Source organism: Orcinus orca, chromosome 10, assembly GCF_937001465.1.
Source record: "Orcinus orca chromosome 10, mOrcOrc1.1, whole genome shotgun sequence".
Classification (NCBI taxonomy): domain Eukaryota; kingdom Metazoa; phylum Chordata; class Mammalia; order Artiodactyla; family Delphinidae; genus Orcinus; species Orcinus orca.
This window is the reverse complement of record NC_064568.1, coordinates 103873731-103891067: the sequence shown is the minus strand read 5'-3', so window position 1 is coordinate 103891067 and position 17337 is coordinate 103873731. Positions and strand designations below refer to the sequence as shown.

At 50.7% G+C, this 17337-nt stretch overlaps 2 protein-coding genes across 6 annotated transcripts in view; one reads left to right on the top strand and one right to left on the bottom strand.

Moving 5' to 3' along the window:
• PSMG4 (proteasome assembly chaperone 4) overlaps positions 1-17337 on the top strand; it is a 72701-nt gene that overhangs the window by 1860 nt on the left and 53504 nt on the right. The gene's annotated exons all lie outside the window — the stretch shown is intronic.
• LOC101289275 (tubulin beta-2A chain) overlaps positions 1-17337 on the bottom strand; it is a 145471-nt gene that overhangs the window by 106213 nt on the left and 21921 nt on the right. Inside the window, exons 2-3 of one of the 4 annotated variants that reach the window (XM_049715429.1) lie at positions 10019-10127; positions 9573-9683 (exon numbers count right to left, since the gene is read on the bottom strand). The exons of 2 other annotated variants lie outside the window; for them this stretch is intronic. In XM_049715429.1, the coding sequence (XP_049571386.1) occupies positions 9573-9683; positions 10019-10127 (220 nt within the window). The remainder of the gene's footprint in view (positions 1-9572; positions 9684-10018; positions 10128-17337) is intronic. One more of the 4 variants, XM_049715430.1, reaches the window with a different exon arrangement.

The following is a 17337-nucleotide window of genomic DNA, read 5'->3' as shown; positions in this document are numbered from 1 at the left end:
GCCCCTGGGGATCCCTGGCAGCAAAGGCTGCCTCACTGCCACCCAGTGTGCACCCGGCCTGCTTCCTCCCCGGCACCCGCCCCATGTCTGTTCCTGTATAATCAGAGAAGCACGCGGGCAGAGTTGGAAATAGCGCTTGCCCGACCTAAGGTGACACACCCGAGGACTCTGAGCTGCCCTCCTCTGCCATATGCGTGACCCAAACGCCACCACATGGGCACACGGCACCTGTGCAGACAACAGCAGGAAACGGGGCCCACGGAACCTCTGTTCCCTGGCTTAGGCTTTGACGAGGTCTGGGGCGAAGGGGGTTGTTGCTGGCTTCTCTGTGTGTCTAAAAGGAACGGCTCTTCTGGCTGTCGGGCAGGGTGATGGGGGAGGTGAGTCAGTGTCTGCCTACCGTGGGCCATTTCCTGCTTTGGGCCTGATGTCATCGACTGCGTCTGGGCCACTCCCACCCCTAAGGGACTTTGGGGTGACGATGACAAAATTCAGACTGGAGGGGGAAGGTGTGAGTTCCCTGTGGAAGGCTAGGCCTGTGTCTTACTAAAGGGCTCTGCCTGCCCTTCCCCCTCTCCTGCCTCCCGCTGAGAGCCTCTTAGTGAAAGTACCCTCTGAATGCCTGGCACCGTGATGGTGGTAATTACCGTTGCTTGATGCGTTGCTAAGTGACTGATGGGATCTAGTTGAAATATATTAGCTGGGGTCCTGAAATTTTGAGAACATCAGCTTCCTCTGTAGAATAATGAAAACCCAAGAACCATCTTAGCAATAAAATTGTATCCATTATCCTGGAACAGTCACATCCTATTTGTTTGTGCCCTCGGAGAAGGCCCAAGGGATGAGGCACCTCGATCTCTCTTTCCCCTGAAACATCTGAAATAGCCTCGCCGCTCCCTTGACTGCGCACATTTCCAGGTTTTCAGTAAAAGCATCTCTTGATGAAGATGGAGGAATTTTGCTGGAAGCATTTGAGGTGCTTCCTTTTTATAAAGACTGTCTAAAGCACAAACAGTCTGAACTCCAGTTTAATTTACTTTAAAGATGTCAGCTCCACCAGTTTATAAATTTTTGCCCCAGACAGTAATAATTTAGAGTAAATATATGTAATGTTTCTCAGCTATCTTCTGGAATGTTTCATGTCCCAGTATGGATTATTTTTACTAGAATTGTCAATCGGGACCTTTCATAATTGAAAACAATGTATAGTATACCGTGTGTGTAATATACACATACATTGTATATACGTATATATTTTTATTGTGGTAAGAACGCATTTCATGTATACATATTTTCTGAATACAAAATTAGAAAATTTATAAAATACTAAAGAACAGAAGTATGTCTTTCCACACTCCTCTAGATGTATTTTTTTCACTGTTCATGTTTGATATTTTCCTTTTTTTCCCTTTTGTGGGTTATTTAGATATTTTTGTTTGTTCCTTTAAAACATGGTTTCAGTCATTTTTGCCTTGGACATTAAGAATGAAAGATACTGTTATTCTTATGCTATGACTTAAATGAGACATAATCTCACAAATTCTCAAATATGTGTAACCTTTTCCCAACCGCTACCATTTTCCCCGTAACCTAGAGAACCTGGACTGTACCAAATTCTCTGAGCAAACTCTGCTTCCCATGGCCAAGGCTGTTCACAGGACTGGAGTGAATTTCCCCTATTCAGCCCACCCCACATTCCCTGAGTGGTTAAGAGCACAGGCCCTGGATGGATGGAGTGGGTGCAAATCCTGACTCTGCCACTTATTAGCTGTGTGATCTAGGGCAAGTTACTTGACCTCTCTGTGCCTCTATTGCCTCATCTGTAAAGCGGAATAATAACAGTACCTGCTTCCTGGGGTTGTTTCGAGGACTGAGTGAATTAATATGGGAAAGCACCTAGAAGACCCCCTGACCGCACAAGTGAGGGGGTCTCGGAGACTGTATAGTGTTATAGCAATCTTAGCTATTGCAGTTGGCATCATTGTTTCCTTCCCTCCTTCCAGGGAGCTCTTCTCCATAAATCAGGGCTCAGCGCCAATGTCAGTCTCTCCGCGATGTGCCCTCCTCTGTGCCTCGTAATACAGTGCACACACTTCCATGTTACAATCCTGGCCCCTAGTCCACGAGGCTGTGCACAGCAAGGAAAGTGTTGTGGGAACGACGAGCTGCAGAGCTCCTAAGCGGGGAGCTGAGGATGTTCCTCCCCACCCCCAAACCCTGAGGGCCTGCAGGTCGATGGGCGTCCCCGAGCTGTGCAGGGCAGTTCTGAGCACAGGCACCCCGAGGGCAGGGCACGGACTGGACCAGCCCCTGCAGGAGGCATGAAACCCGAGAGAGCCTTTTCCCCCCACTTTCCAACTTTCTGGCTCCCTCGCCACCTGTCTTCTGAATGCAGGCTTTCTTCACACCAAAATCTGAGTTGCCAGAGACTTTTGGTGAGGCCAGCCGTGCTGATGGCCACGGGGCCAAGCTGGGCACAGACGGGGTGCTGGTCATTTTCTCGGAAGCTCCAGAGCCCAGGGTTTGCTCTGTTTCAAGGCAAACAGATTATGGAAAAGACTGACGTCGGTATTCCCCTCTCCGAGGTGAGAAAGCCAGTAAGCCCTGCAGAGCCTAATCATTCTGTCTTCTGCTGAAAGTGTGCAGGGCAGAGGTGAACAGCAAGTAGGCATTGGGTATCCAGCCAGGCTGCTGCGGTCCTGTTCCCTCCGTCACCGTCCTCTGCTCTCCGGGGGCTCCCTGGCTCACCCATGCCCCATCCCAACTGCCAGGCTTTTCACCTGTAACACAAAACTCCCGGCCCACACCGTGCCCCCCACCACGTGGTCTGCACAGCTTTCTCTAGAATAGTCTTTGCAGAGGGGCGAGCAGCCACTTACCACAAAACTTGTAAAATCCGCCAGGGAAGATGGACTTGAAATATGCAGTGCCTTTTTTAACTATAAAATCATATTGAGGTACCTCTTAAGAGTGTTTATCGGACCTTCGAGCACTGAAGTTCTGGAAAACTACAGTCTCCGGGACCTCCTCACTTGTGCGGCCAGGAGTCTTCAGAGAAACCCCCAAATTGTTTTCCTGTTCACAGTTCCCTCCTTTGTTTGCCAGCTAAGTCCCAGACATGCTTTATTTGACTGTGAAGAAATGCTACTTGTTTATCATCAGTTATTATCTATGCCTAGTTGTCATGTGGTCCAAAAACAGTAACAAGCATCATTTCAACTACGGGGCGGATTAATTTTGTTACATTTATTATTGATTATACCAAATTTTGTTGAACACTCGTAGTCTGATGCTTTTGTAACTTGCTGCCAATATTTTCTTGTTTTTCTTAATTAGAAGAAGTATTTGTTAGGTCTACTCTTTTAATCTTATCAGCAAAGCCAGTTTTCCACTGGGTACCTGTAAGCATAGCCCGTGCTAGTTTTCAGGACCTGAGAAGATGGGGTGTGGAGGTGACAACTCCAAAATATGAAAAGAGAAACCTGCAATAGTTAAATTAATGTTTAATTAAATGAAACATAGCACATCAATTAGTCAAATGCAACTTAACTTTTATATCATAACATATAAGTTATAATAAAGTAAAAACTTTACAAAACGGAAATTTAAATACTTTTGATATGGTATGGGTGGCGCCTCCAGGAGCAGGAGTATCTTAGATGTACACAGCCCTTAAACAACTGGATCATCCATCCTTCACAATTAGTATCACTGTCTGGATATAAAGGAATACTTTAAAATTTTTTGATAACTAGAAGAAAGATGGAGATTAAAGAAGATAAAGACGCATTATATAGGAAAGGGATGCCCTGAGAGAGCTCGATCAGAGCTGTGAAGAGGGAGGGTGAGAGGCACGTGTGTGCGCTTTGCCTGGGAGGAAACCAGACGTCTTGGACCAGTCACTTCCCCTCACTGGCCGGCAGGGGCGCATGGCTGAGGACCGCTTGCTTGCTTTGGGTGAAGCGGGGAGAGATTTGGTGAATTACAGGATAGAGAAGCAATGTGCAGCCAGACAGTTCTGTGTACTGGGCGTTTCACAGTCAAATTTTAGTTAACTCGTGGAGTACGTGTATGCCGTGCAGATTCGCAGGTGACTTTTCCAGTTGCATAGTTTTGTGGGGTTTTTTTTAAACATCTTTATTGGAGTATCATTGCTTTACAGTGGTGTGTTAGTTTCTGCTTTATAACAAAGTGAATCAGTTATACATATACATATGTTCCCATATCTCTTCCCTCTTGCATCTCCTTCCCTCCCACCCTCCCTATCCGACCCCTCTAGGCGGTCACAAAGCACCGAGCTGATCTCCCTGTGCTATGCGGCTGCTTCCCACTAGCTATCTGTTTTACATTTGGTAGTGTATATAAGTCCATGCCACTCTCTCACTTTGTCCCAGTGTATCCCTCCCCCTCCCCATGTCCTCAAGTCCATTCTCTACATCTGTGTCTTTGTTCCTGTCCTGCCCCTAGGTTCTTCAGAACCTTTTTTTTTTTTTTTAGATTCCATATATATGTGTTAGCATATGGTATTTGTTTTTCTCTTTCTGACTTACTTCACTCTGTATGACAGACTCTAGGTGCATCCACCTCACTACAAATAACTCAATTTCGTTTCTTTTTATGGCTGAGTAATATTATATTGTATATATGTGCCACAGCTTCTTTATCCATTCATCTGTCGATGGACACTTAGGTTGCTTCCGTGTCCTGGCTATTATAAATAGAGCTGCAATGAACATTGTGGTACATGACCCTTTTTGAATTCTGGTTTTCTCAGGGTATATGCCCAGTAGTGGGATTGCTTGGTTGTATGGTAGTTCCATTTTTAGTTTTTTATGGAACCTCCATACTGTTCTCCATAGTGGCTGTATCAATTTACACTCCCACCAACAGTGCAAGAGGGTTCGCTTTTCTCCACACCCTCTCCAGCATTTATTGTTTGTAGATTTCTTGATGATGGCCGTTCTGACTGGTGTGAGATGATATCTCATTGTAGTTTTGATTTGCATTTCTCTAATGATCAGTGATGTCGAGCATCCTTTCATGTGTTAGTTGGCAATCTGTATATCTTCTTTGGAGAAATGTCTGTTCAGGTCTTCTGCCCATGTTTGGATTGGGTTGTTTGTTTGTTTATTATTGAGCTGCATGAGCTGCTTGTATATTTTGGAGGTTAATCCTTTGTCAGTTCCTTCATTTGCAAATATTTTCTCCCATTCTGAGGGTTGTCTTTTCATTTTGTTTATGGTTTCCTTTGCTGTGCAAAAGCTTTTAAGTTCCATTGGGTCGCATTTGTTTTTATTTCCATTTCTCTAGGAGGTGGGTCAAAAAGAATCTTGCGGTGATTTACGTCATAGATGTTCTGCCTGTGTTTTCCTCTGAGAGTTGTGCAGTGTCTGGTCTTACATTTAGGTCTTTAATCCATTTTGAGTTTATTTTTGTGTATGATATTAGGAAGTGTTCTCATTTCATTGGTTGCATAGTTTTGTAATTCATGTGAGCTTGGGTCCCTCTGAGATCCCAGGACTGAGGTCGGAGGAATGAAGCCGAGGATGGGGCACAGGTGAGCTGTCGAGGCTGACCAGTGTTAACGCAGGCCCAGACCTGTTCTCCGGCCTTACTGCTGGGCTGGAAGGAGGTGATGAGAAAGCAAGACAAGGGAACCAGGAAGCGCAGGCGTACGTCCGAGTGGGGCCTGTCCCTGCGGGGCTGCTGCCGCGAGTCCAGAGCCTAAGACAGAAGTTTCCGTCCTAACTTCCTGCACTGGCAAATTTGAACCACTGAACTGGAGCCAGTCCTCAGGGAGGTTGCAAGGCTGGCTCAGCTGCCTTTTTCATTTTTGCCCACCTCTTGCTGCCCTTCCCCCACCTTGAGCACACAGGCTCCACCCCCTCATGAAAATCCTTACCAAGAAGATAATTTAATACCAATCCATTAAGGCCTTATTCTGATGAGCAAGTATATTAACTCTTCCAAGAATGATCACGTAGAGGCATAGACTTCTGTGGTCAAAGGGACCTGAAAATCAAATATTCGAACAGTGAAAGATATTCCAGAACTAGCCTGTCTCGGTCCCCCGCGCAGAATTCCTGACAAGAAGCCACAAAGCCTGTTCTGAAGCAGCTTCCTGGACAGGACTAAGGCTCAGAGAGATTAAAATACTTGCCTAAAGCCCTACAGCTACTAAGTAGAAAACTCACGTCCTTTATGAACGCAGATCCAGATCGTCGGAACCGAGGTTCCAGGAACCATGTTTGTTTCGGTCCCCAAGCTGTCCGTTCCTGGTAGGCAGAACTCGAAGCCCCAAAGTTCACCAGCCCCGGATGCACACACCTTTTCCCAGTTATTCAATCAAACGCTAATCTCAGTGCTGTGGGAAGGGATTCTGCAGGTGTAATTCAGGCCCCAAATCAGTTGACCTTAAAATAGGGAGATTACCTGGCCGCGCCTTCACTAATCACGTGAGCCCTTTAAGGGAGAATTTGCTCCAGCTGGTGGCAGAAGCCTTCAGAGTTTCAGTGCAGTGGAGGTCCTCTCCTGGTGGCCTTGAAGGTGAGGCTGCCGGGTTGCGGGCCACGTACTGGTGTCGGCGGGCACCTCCAGGAGCTGAGCATGGCCTCTGGCCGACCGCCAGGAAGCCAGCAGGGGCCTCAGACCCCAGACTGCGGGCAACTGGATTCTGCTAACCACCTGAGGGGTGCTGGGGGACCCGAGCTGCAGATGGAGCAGCCTGGACGGTCGGCTGTGCATGGCCCCCAGCAGAGAACCTGCTGCACCCCGCCAGACACCGTAAGTTTGTTATGAGGGTCCCGCCATCGGGCTGCGGCAGCGTGTTGCACACAGTGCGCGAGAAAAGTGCACCACGGCCTCCCCTTTGGTCTGAGGTCAGTGCCCCTGCCCTGAAACAAGGATTTTACTCTATTCGTTTTAATTATAAAATGCTCTTTTTAAATATTTTATTACTTTATTGAAGTATAGTTGATTTACAGTATTGCGTTTCAGGTGAACAGCAAAGTGATTCAGTTTTATATATATTTCTTTTTCAGATTTTTTTCCGTTATAGGTTATTACAAGCTGTTGAATATAGTTCCCAGTGCTATACAGGAAATCCTCGTTGCTTATCTATTTTATATATAGTAGTGTGTATATGTTAATTCCAAGCTCCTAATTTATCCCTCCCCCTCCCCCTTTCCCTTTTGGAAACCGTAAGTTTGTTTTCTATGTCTGTGAGTCTGTTTCTGTTTTGTAAATAAATTCATTTGTATTATTTTTTTAGATTCCACATATAAGTGATATACAGTATTTGTCTTTCTCTGTCTGACTTACTTCACTTAGTATAATATCCTCTAGGTCCATCCATGTTGCTGCAAATGGCAGAATTTCATTCTTTGTTATGGCTGAGTAATATTCCATTGTATACAGAGACCACATCTTCTTTATCCGTTCATCTATCGGTGGACATTTAGGTTGCTTTTATATCTTGGCTATTGTAAATAGTGCTGCTATGAACATTAGGGTACATGTATCTTTTCGGATTAGAGTTTTTGTCTTTTCCGGATATACACCCAGGAGTTGAATTGCTGGGACCATATGGTGACTCTATTTTTAGCTTTTTGAGGAACCTCCATACTGTTCTCTGTGGTGGCTGTACCGATTCACAGCCCCACCAACAGTGCAAGAGGGCTCCCTTTTCTCCACACCGTCTCCAGCATTTATTATTTGCAGACGTTTTGATGATGGCCGTTCTGACTGGTGGGAGGTGATACCTCACTGTAGTTTTGATTTGCATTTCTCTGATAATTGGCGATGTTGAGCATATCCTCATGTGTTTGTTGGCCACCTGTATATCTTTGGAGAAATGTCTGTTTAGGTCTTCTCATTTTTTGATTGAGTTGTTTGTTCTTTTTTTGATATTGAGCTGTATGAGCTGTTTACATATTTTGGAATTAACCCCTCGTCGGTTGCATTATTTGCATGTATTTTTTCCCAGTCTATAGGTTGTCTTTTCGTTTTGTTTATGGTTTCCTTTGCTTTTAAGTTTGATTAGGTCCTATTTGTTTATTTTTGCTTTTATTTCTATTGCCTTGGGAGACTGACCTAAGAAAATATTGCTACGATTTATGTCAGAGAATGTTTTGCCTATGGTCTCTTCTAGGAGTTTTACGGTGTCATGTCTGTGTTTAAGTCTTTAAGCCATTTCAAGTTGCTGTTCTGTGTGTTGAGAGGGTGTGCTCTAACTTCATTGATTTACACATGGCTGTCCAGTTTTCCCATCACCACTTGCTGAAGAGATGCTTTTCTCCGTTGTATGTTCTTGCCTCCTTTGTCGAAGATTGACTGTAGGTGGTTGGATTTATTTCTGGGCCTGAGACAAGGATTTGAGTGGAAGTTTGTTAGGGGGCTGATCCCAGGAAGCCTGGGAGGGCAATGGGGACGGAGCGGGGAAAGGAAGGAAGGAAGCGGCATTCTGCACTGGGGTCCGTAAGAGACCCCATCACTGAGTTGCCCCCCTGAGTCAGGGAAGCTGGGCTATTTAGCCTCCAGCCTGTCCTTGACTGGTCTCCTTCCAGAGGGGTGTTACAGGCAAGACACGCAGAAGGGGGCCTGGGAAGGACAGTCAGCTATGGAGGTGCTCATTCGGAGGTACTTCCCCGTCTAGCGACACAGGCCACGTAGCCCGGGGTCCTGGTCGGGGCCCTTAGCTGGTGACGCTGTCTTCTCCGTGCTTTTCAGTTCCTGCAGTTTTCATGCTCCCCAGGTGCTCTCTTCACTAGCTAAGCATCTCCAGTCTCTTCCTGGACCCCCATGAAACAGGAATCCGAGTCCTTTACAATCTGGGGTCGGGTGGGGGGACTTTGCACCCAGAACTGGCTGGGTGGCTCCCAGCTGAGAGCTGTCACCAGCGCTGCTCTGACCGCGTCAGCTTCCAGGCAGCCGCCTCATTCTGGCGACTCAGGTGAAGCTGTCCTGCTTCTTTGTGGGGCTGCAAAGACCACGTCGCGCTTCCTGCCACTCTGCCAGTAGTGCTGGGATCGTAGGGGAAGGACGTTTCATTACTGGGTGGACCTGGGCCTGCGTCTGGGGGAAGGGCCTCGTGTTCACGGCCGGTTTGCTCAGGCCTGCGTTCAGTATTTAAAATACTTAAATCAGCTACTAGGAGCAGGCAGGGTGGAGGCACACGTGATCAGAAGAGGCCACTCCAAGCAGCTGTCTCAGCCGCTCCTAACCTGTGCCTTTGGCCTTCGCTCCAGGAAATGCTTGCCTGTTGTCACTGGTCCTCTGAGATGACCAGTCACCTGGGAGCTGCTGTTGGAAGCTTCCCTTCGCTCTTTATTCTCTGCCCTCCCCAGGCTGCTCTGCCGTGGGACGGACCCTCTGCAGGCGGACCCCGTCCTTTGAGCTGTGCGGAGAGGGACCAGAGGAGCGACAGCCCGTGGACCGGGGGCAGTTAGGCCAGGACTCAGGGCCTCTGTGGACACGCAGCCTCCAGCGGGGCACTCAGCAGTGAGCTGTGACCTCCACGGGATTCAGAAGGAAGTGGGCCTCCCGAGCCGGTGCCCGGGGACCACGCTACATACCGAACACGAAGTTGTCGGGCCTGAAGATCTGGCCGAAGGGTCCAGACCTGACCGAGTCCATGGTGCCCGGCTCCAGATCCACCAGGATGGCCCGAGGCACATATTTGTTACCTGCGGGGACAGAGCAGGACTCAGAGCTGCGGTAGGCAAAGGAATCACAGACAGCGCCCTGCTCTCTGGGCCTCTTACGGCAGAATTCAGCAGGGAAAATTCCAGCATGAGACAAAAGTAGGAGATTAGAGGCGGTTTCTGCTCTACAAAGGGAGATAATGGCCTGCCTCGTCATGACAAACATGCAGGAGACTTCAGGAGCTCTGAAGTGTGTTTTTGAGCGGTTAAAAATGCATGCAGGAAGCCTTTCTTTGTCATTTGCATGTTCCTAATACATTGCGTCTGCCGCAGAACAGAAAGCAAGGTGAGGGGGCAGGAAAGCTTCCAATAATCACCGGCAGCTTCATTGTAGTACACGTTGATTCTCTCCAGCTGCAGGTCACTGTCTCCATGGTAACTGCCCGTGGGGTCGATCCCATGCTCATCGCTGATGACCTCCCAAAACTGGAAATAAAGAAAACCGCTTGACGGCCTAGCATCCGAAGTATCAGTAAAAATGGCTCCCTTCTCCCTCTCCTGTCCTTGGAACGGCGGCGTTGTGGTCAGACAGTCGAGGAGACCCAGACAGACCAATAGCTGCCTGCCCTGATCCTCCAGCAGCTGCTGCTGAGGGGCTCAGGAATCCGCCGCGCATCAGCCCTATGATGGCGACAGGCTGAAAAGCTGGGAGGAGCCCTGAAGGAGGAGAGTGGCCACAGCCGCGGGGGCTGTCACCCCCGGCAGGGCTGAGTGTCAGCACCCCAGCTGATGGACGGGTCACCCGTGGGGGCAGTGGCCAGACCTGGGACCCTGCTGCCGAGTAAAACACATTCAGACTTGGAGATGGAGCGACTTTAATGGAAAGGAGTGTTACCGTAGGGAGAGTGCTCCGATCTCAGGAGCGTGCAACGAGCATGCAGGATGGAAGAGGACAGGCTTTTCTCTGCAGGGAGGGGTGAACAGGGCTAGCGTGAACTTTGTGGGCGGGGAGGAAGAGAGGGTGGGACAAGCAGATGTGAAATCAGCTCGCTGCAGCCGGAAGAGGGTTCTATCGTCAGCAGACCCTCAGCCTGTTACAGGTGCAGCGTTCACCTGTGTGCTTGCTTCAGCCTGGGGGCCGTGGAGGCGGGACGGACTGCAGTTTGGTAAGAGGTGGGCAATTGTGAACACCTGGTCGTTGCCCCTGTTGTTTTATACAGACAAAATCTGTGGTTAAACGCTACTAGGGATGAATAAGTGTGAGATTGACGTGAGTTCGGTTAGTTGTCAGGGCTGGGTGGGCTTCCAGGTTCCTGGTGGCCCTGGAGGACCAGCTGTTACCATCTGCTGAGCACGTTCCTGGCCTGGCAGGTGTTAGAGGCTCTTAGAGACCAGGGGTTTCACAAGAGGTATGCTTAGGAGTATTATTTTTAAAAAATACTACAGGTTAAATGAGGGAGTAAAAACACAATCTGAAGTTGGAAGGCAGTTGGTTGAGAAGGCTGTGAGACGTTGGGCCTGGAGTGTATTTAAATGGCAGCGTGAGAGCGACAGTGGCAATCTGATGGATTTCTCGGTTTGCGGTAAATATTTCGGGCGGTGGCATAGACATTTATGGGATTGCGGTTTGCGGTAAATATTTCGGGCGGCGGCATAGACATTTATGGGATTGCATGCACAGCCGTTACTGCTGACCTCTGCCCCAGGGCCCCTTTGGGCAGCCCAGAGCATGCCCAATGGCAGACGACTGTTGAGGACCGTTCACTGAATTCCTGGAGTTCTCTCGTGTTGCTGTGTGTCCTTGGGAAGACTGTGCACGGTGCTGGTCACTTCCTGAAGCAGAGGAGGAAAGCGTAGAGGTTCTGGCAAACTGGCTGCGTGGCCCACCGGCCGCAGCTCCAGACACACATGTCCGCACGTGATCTGCAGCGGTCAAGCCTTTTGAGAGCCCTCCCAGTCCCTTAGCCTCTTGTTCTAAGGCTTCTTGAGAACCTGGCAAGGAAGGAGGGTCAGAGCCTCTTTCTGCAGCCAGGATTCTGCAGGTGGACTTGTGGCTGTGGCTTCTGTCCCATGAAGATAGCCACAGGTAGCTTTTGGATCATCTAGTGCCTGAAAGCTGAAATCAGAGGTGATAGTGCAGTTATGGTGATGAACGAAAGCAGTCCGGTTAAAAATTTGATAAGGGCCAGTAAGATTCGCTAGTAACAGGATCTGATCCAACCGCAGGCATGATCTTCCCAGTTTGGGCCATGCCCTGCCCCATGGGAGACATTTGTAGAGCCAGGAGGTCATATCCACCAGACCCTGCACCATGTCCCACATCCTAGGATGTCTGAACTTCCTGCCTAGTCTGCTCCAAGCCCACTTCTAGCGCAGAGATGAGCCTCTCTCCCAGGGTCTTCCTGAGGGCAGGTTATTGAAACTTAGTACAAAAAAGGTGCCTGCCGTGTGCACCCCTAGGACCAAGGGGAGGCCGTGTGGGGAGAGGGAGTGGTGGGGTTTGGCGTTGTGGGCTGGGATGTCCACGAACACGCCCCTGAAGCCCAAGAGAAACTCTGAACACGGAGCTTCAGGCGAGCGCCCCAGGCTGGCAATGCTCCATGCACAGTGTCACACGTGGATGCAGGGCAGTGACGTGCCCTGACTCCGTGGAAGGACAACAGAAGCCCTGTGTCTGGTTCATCTCTGGACTCAGCCCTTTGCTTCTTCCCTTGGCTGATCTTAGCCTGTATCCCTTCCCTGTGAAAACAAGACAGAACTGTCACTGCGAGGGTAACAGCTTTCGGTAAAGTTCTGAGTCCTAGTGAATTACCAAACCTGAGGGTGCTCTTGGGGACCTTTGACCTTGCAGTTGGTATCTGAAGCAAGAATAGTCTTGGAGACCGTTCCCTCCAACCTCACAGTTGGCCCAGATGCTTCACAGTTGGTGTCAGAAGTGACATTTGCTCGTGTGACCCTGACTCACGGAAACATATGGTTCAAGAAGAGGGGGGATGATGGGGTGGGGGGTGATGAACCTGTGGTTCCTAGGGGACCCCAGGTCAGCCAAGGTGTAGAACTGGAGCTGTGCCGCACTTAGTTATCAGAGGTAAAAGTCTCACCATGGCTCCAGCCCCTGAGTAGTTAGCTCACTGGACGCGTGAGAAAATGCGGAGTAACAAAGAACAAGCGAATGAGTGTCCGTCCCTGCGTGGTGGTTCTCTGCAATAAGCCAAGTGAAAGTGGGGTGTCAGGATGCATCTTGAGGCTGCGCCACGCTTGGATTCGGGCTGCTCCGAGCTAACTCAGGGCTGCCACCCAACGGGATAGTTAAGCCAAAGACACAGATGGCTGAGATCTGCAAGATAATGGGGAAGAGACAAAGGGGAAAGTCGGAGCCGGTCCCAGTGGGGCTCAAATCTGTGAGCAGTTCCTATTGGGGAAGTTAAGCAGACGTTGGTGGGATCAGAATAAAGGTCTTGCTGCAGCACTCTCAGAAGTCAGATGGACCCATGGGAGCCTCTGCTGGTTCCTTCACATTGAAGGGCCCTAAATCTGCTTCGTTCGCCTTGGTTTGGAGGAATTTTAAAAGCTGGAAGGCACAGATGACAATGAGACAGCTGACCAAGAATTTCATGAGGTGACGGCCCCATAGTCTAATCAGGGCACAGACTGGCTAAGAGCCCAGGTCCCTTGGGCAATCCCCCTCCCCTGCCCCGAGCTGGGAGCCCAGGATGTGTGCCGGTGAGGGGGCAGAAGGCTCGGGGTGGGGGGGGCGGGGGGAGTAGGTGCTTTGGGAGATCCTTGACACGGGGGCCGTGCACTCTGCTACCAGAGCTGCAGTTAGATTCGGAGGATACAGGGAGGAAGGAGTCGGTGGGACTGAGGTGAAAGTTTGGATGAAAACTGAAATGTTCCAGGAGACTCTGTGAAGTGGTTGTGTGTCCTTTACCTGAATGCTTCATGGGGACAGATGTTGTGTCTGACTGGAGAATGCCTCCCCTTCCTAGTATTATAAACCAGGAGGCAGGTAAAGCCACCCCCAGCTTTATTGCTGTTGATTCGACAGCCGAGGGGTCATCACCGAGACGGCCCGAAGTCCCCAGCTTGCTCACGCGACCGGCGCGAAGTACGGAGAGATTATCTGTACGGTGACCCGCGTCGGGTGCAGACCGGGGCTTATGGCAGAAGCCTGTGGATCCCGCCTGGCAGTGACCGCTGGGATTCCCACTGGAGAATTCCGGAAAATTTCCATTGCAAAGATCATTCCTAGGCTGCTTTGAACATTACTTGAAACCGCCCCGATGGCTGAAGGACCTAAGATAACCTCGGAACCTGAAAGACCCGGAATGTCTTGGGTGACGTCAGAGAAATGCTCTCTAGAGAGGGGCGTGCGAAGGGCGTCCCGTAGTGGATGGAGATGGTTCGTACAGGAAAGGGTGCTGACGGAACACGAGGAGGAGAGGGCACCTCCCCCAGGACTAACTCTACAGCCGCCTGGTTCGCCCTGTCAACAACTCTCCTGACCAGCAAAGGGCTGCTTGGCTTGTGGCTGGCAGTTCTGAAGCGAGCGCACAGCATCCCGTCTGGAGAGCTGCCGCTCTACCTGAAGGAGGAAGGAAGCAGTCAGCTCCGTGGCCTGGAAGGCGAGCTACTCGCCTCTATGTTTGGGCTTTTAATGACTCAGGGGTTGTGGCCAGTGGCCTGGCCCTAGGGTCAGGCAGGCGGGCAGCGGAGCCTGGCCTGTTAAAGGGCCACCCGCGTGGGGCACAGCCCTGTAGAAGTCACTCTGGGAGTTGAGGGGTGCATCAGTGTAGGGCGTGCTCGCTGCCCATGAGAAGCTCCCCCTTCGGGGATCGGGAGAGGTTGGGACGGGCAGGTGGCCATCCTTGAGGTGGCCTCGTGGGTCCACGAACTCGGTGGACGTGTGGGTACCACGGCAATGCAGAGATGGGCTGAATCTAGATACACTCCTCCTGGGGCACAAAATGGCAGCCGTACAGTCTGCAGGAAGGACGGAGGCTGCTCCGGGGGAGGGTGATGCCCACGCCGGCAGGTGGCGCTGTGCTGCTTCCCCCGCCCCCGCCGCCGTGGTAGTAGACACTGAGTTAGGTTTTGCACGCCTGGTGGAAGAGGCAGTTGTACAAAATACTGTAAAAGGACTGGAATAGAAGGTATTGTACCAATTTGGACCACGGAGTCGCATTTCTTCCCATCGAGGACCCCACTCTCATCCTGAGAAATAGTCGGGTAGATCACTGGAACGGGCAATGATTCCTGCAAGGAGGGCCGGCTCACACACCTCTGTGAATGTGTGCTCACACTCAACAGGAAGGGGGCCGTGGATGGTCCACCGGGGAGGTTCCTCCACTTTTCTGTGGTATCTGGGGTACAAGTGGGAGGGATGCTGATATGACTGTACAGCCGTTTCCCACATCACCTCAACTTCCGTTTTCTGGATGCAGTGGTCCTGGGACCAGGGCAGCAACCACTGGCCAGTAGTAGGGTTGATGCCTAAGCAAGAGACTCTCACTGTGCCCTCCCATCTTTATGTCAGAATCCCTAAGGGCCAGAGGGAGTGGGTTGTGCCTTGATCTTATCTGGCAAAAACCCTCCCCTACAGAAAGGACGGGGGCACTGAAGGGGGGGCTTGCCAGACTACCATTGCTGCTGCCAACCCAGCACGGAGGCTGAGCCTAGCATCCTTTCCGAACAGAGGTGGACAAGTCTGTTAAAAACCAGATGATAAATGTGGAACGGGAGCTGAGGATAAAGGAGTGAGTAAGTAAATGGTTTGTGCAGTGAAGGAAATCCAACGTTTATGTTGGTACCTTGAGAGAGACTCGGAACACGAGATGGTGGGGGCGCTTAGCCCAGGTACACTGGCTGCCTGAGAGGGTGGGGCTGTCTGTTGCCGACACCACGCTTGCTTTTGGAACCGGAATGGTCGAGTGGAAGCCTACAGAACTGGGTGGCATCACTCACGGAGCGTCGTAGGTTGTGATGATGCCCTGGTCCCATTGTCGATGACTCAGTGGGACTCTGATGAAGTGTAACCTTTTGACTTTCGTTTGTCAGGCTGCCACACTGTGATACGGGGGCGATGCTGGCCTTGTTGGTGGGACTCAACCACCTTATGTAAACACGTCTGATGATAATACTGATGTTGATGATCAAATATAGTGAGAAATGGAGTTAAAGCCTGTGCAGGACGTAATAAAATGACTGGCTTGGGGAGGAACTGGGTTGACCCAACTGTCAGCTCATTTTTATGCTGCATAGTTCTGTACAAGTTTATCACGAGGGGAAAAGAGTAATCAACTTAGTACAAAAAGATGGAAATATATGTACCGGCCTTGTAGGATAAATCGATGGGTTGTTTCCTATTGCTCAGTCTGATAAATACTATATCAAGTATAGATGCTCAAAGATGACTGCTTTGCTGTAAGAGAGCCTTGGCCAGAAGCCAGGGGTGGCCTGTGTGGTGGAGAATTAATCTCACCCAGGAGAGGTCTGGTCTCTTCCCTCGGCTGCCGGGAGGTGACTTCCAGGCCCCTGGAATGTCCTGCCTGATACGAGTGTGCTGTTTGCTTGGGGGGCTCTGGCCACTGAGTGTCTAAGGAGTGACTTGCAGTTGGGGTTCTGGGCCACACGGTACCAGGTGAGACCTCCCAGGAACTAGAGACCAAAGGCCTCAGCGTCCAGGAGGAGCTGGGGCAAGAGGCTGCTGGGTAGGCTGGGAGGTGGTCAAGCCCCAGTAGGAACTGCGGGCTCACAGGTTCAGGTCATCGACCTCGTGGGCGATGCTCCATGTGTGTGGTCTCACATCGACGGCAGGGGCTTAATGTGTCCGTGTCCGCGCGGGGAGAGGACCACTGGGCCCTTGGCCCTGTGTCGGACACTCCGGGACACCTCCCATGTTTCCCCTCCCTCGGCTGATTTTAACCCACGTGCTTTCCCTGTGATAAACCATAAGCAGGAGTAGAACAGCTTTCAGTGAGTTCTATGAGTCCTTCTGGCAGATTATTGAAACTGAGGGTGGTTTGGGGAACCCCTCAAACTTGTACCTGTCAGAAGTGAGGGCAGTCTTCTGTGTGGACACCGTGCCCCCCGCCCAGACTTTGTAGCTGGCCCTCATTTATTCAGGGGACGTGGTGAGTATTACTACTGAATTCTGAACCCCCAGGCTTCTCCTTGGCTCTCAGCATGCTGGCAGCCAGATGTAGGTAACAGGATGTTGGTGAGGGGATTCTGGGGAATATGGCCATCTCGGGAAGAAAGCCCTAGTAATAGTGATTATCTCTGCTATCTTTTTTTTGTGTGTGGTACGCGGGGCTCTCACTGTTGTGGCCTCTCCCACCGCGGAGCACAGGCTCCGGACGCGCAGGCTCAGCGGCCATGGCTCACGGGCCCAGCTGCTCCGCGGTATGTGGGATCTTCCCGGACCGGGGCACGAACCCGCGTCCCCTGCATCGGCAGGCGGCCTCTCAACCACTGCGCCACCAGGGAAGCCCCTCTGCTATCTTTTGCTCTGTAACTAACCGCCCTCAGGTTTGATGGATTAAGACAAAGCACTTATTATTAAGCCAGGTTTGAGGGGTGGCTGAGTGCGATTTGTCCAGGGCCAGTCCCTCTGGGGCCCCGTGTCCTGGGCAACTTCACTAGGGCTGGCGGTCGGCGGCTCACTGGTCCAGTGACTCGCTGTCTTGTCTGGCTG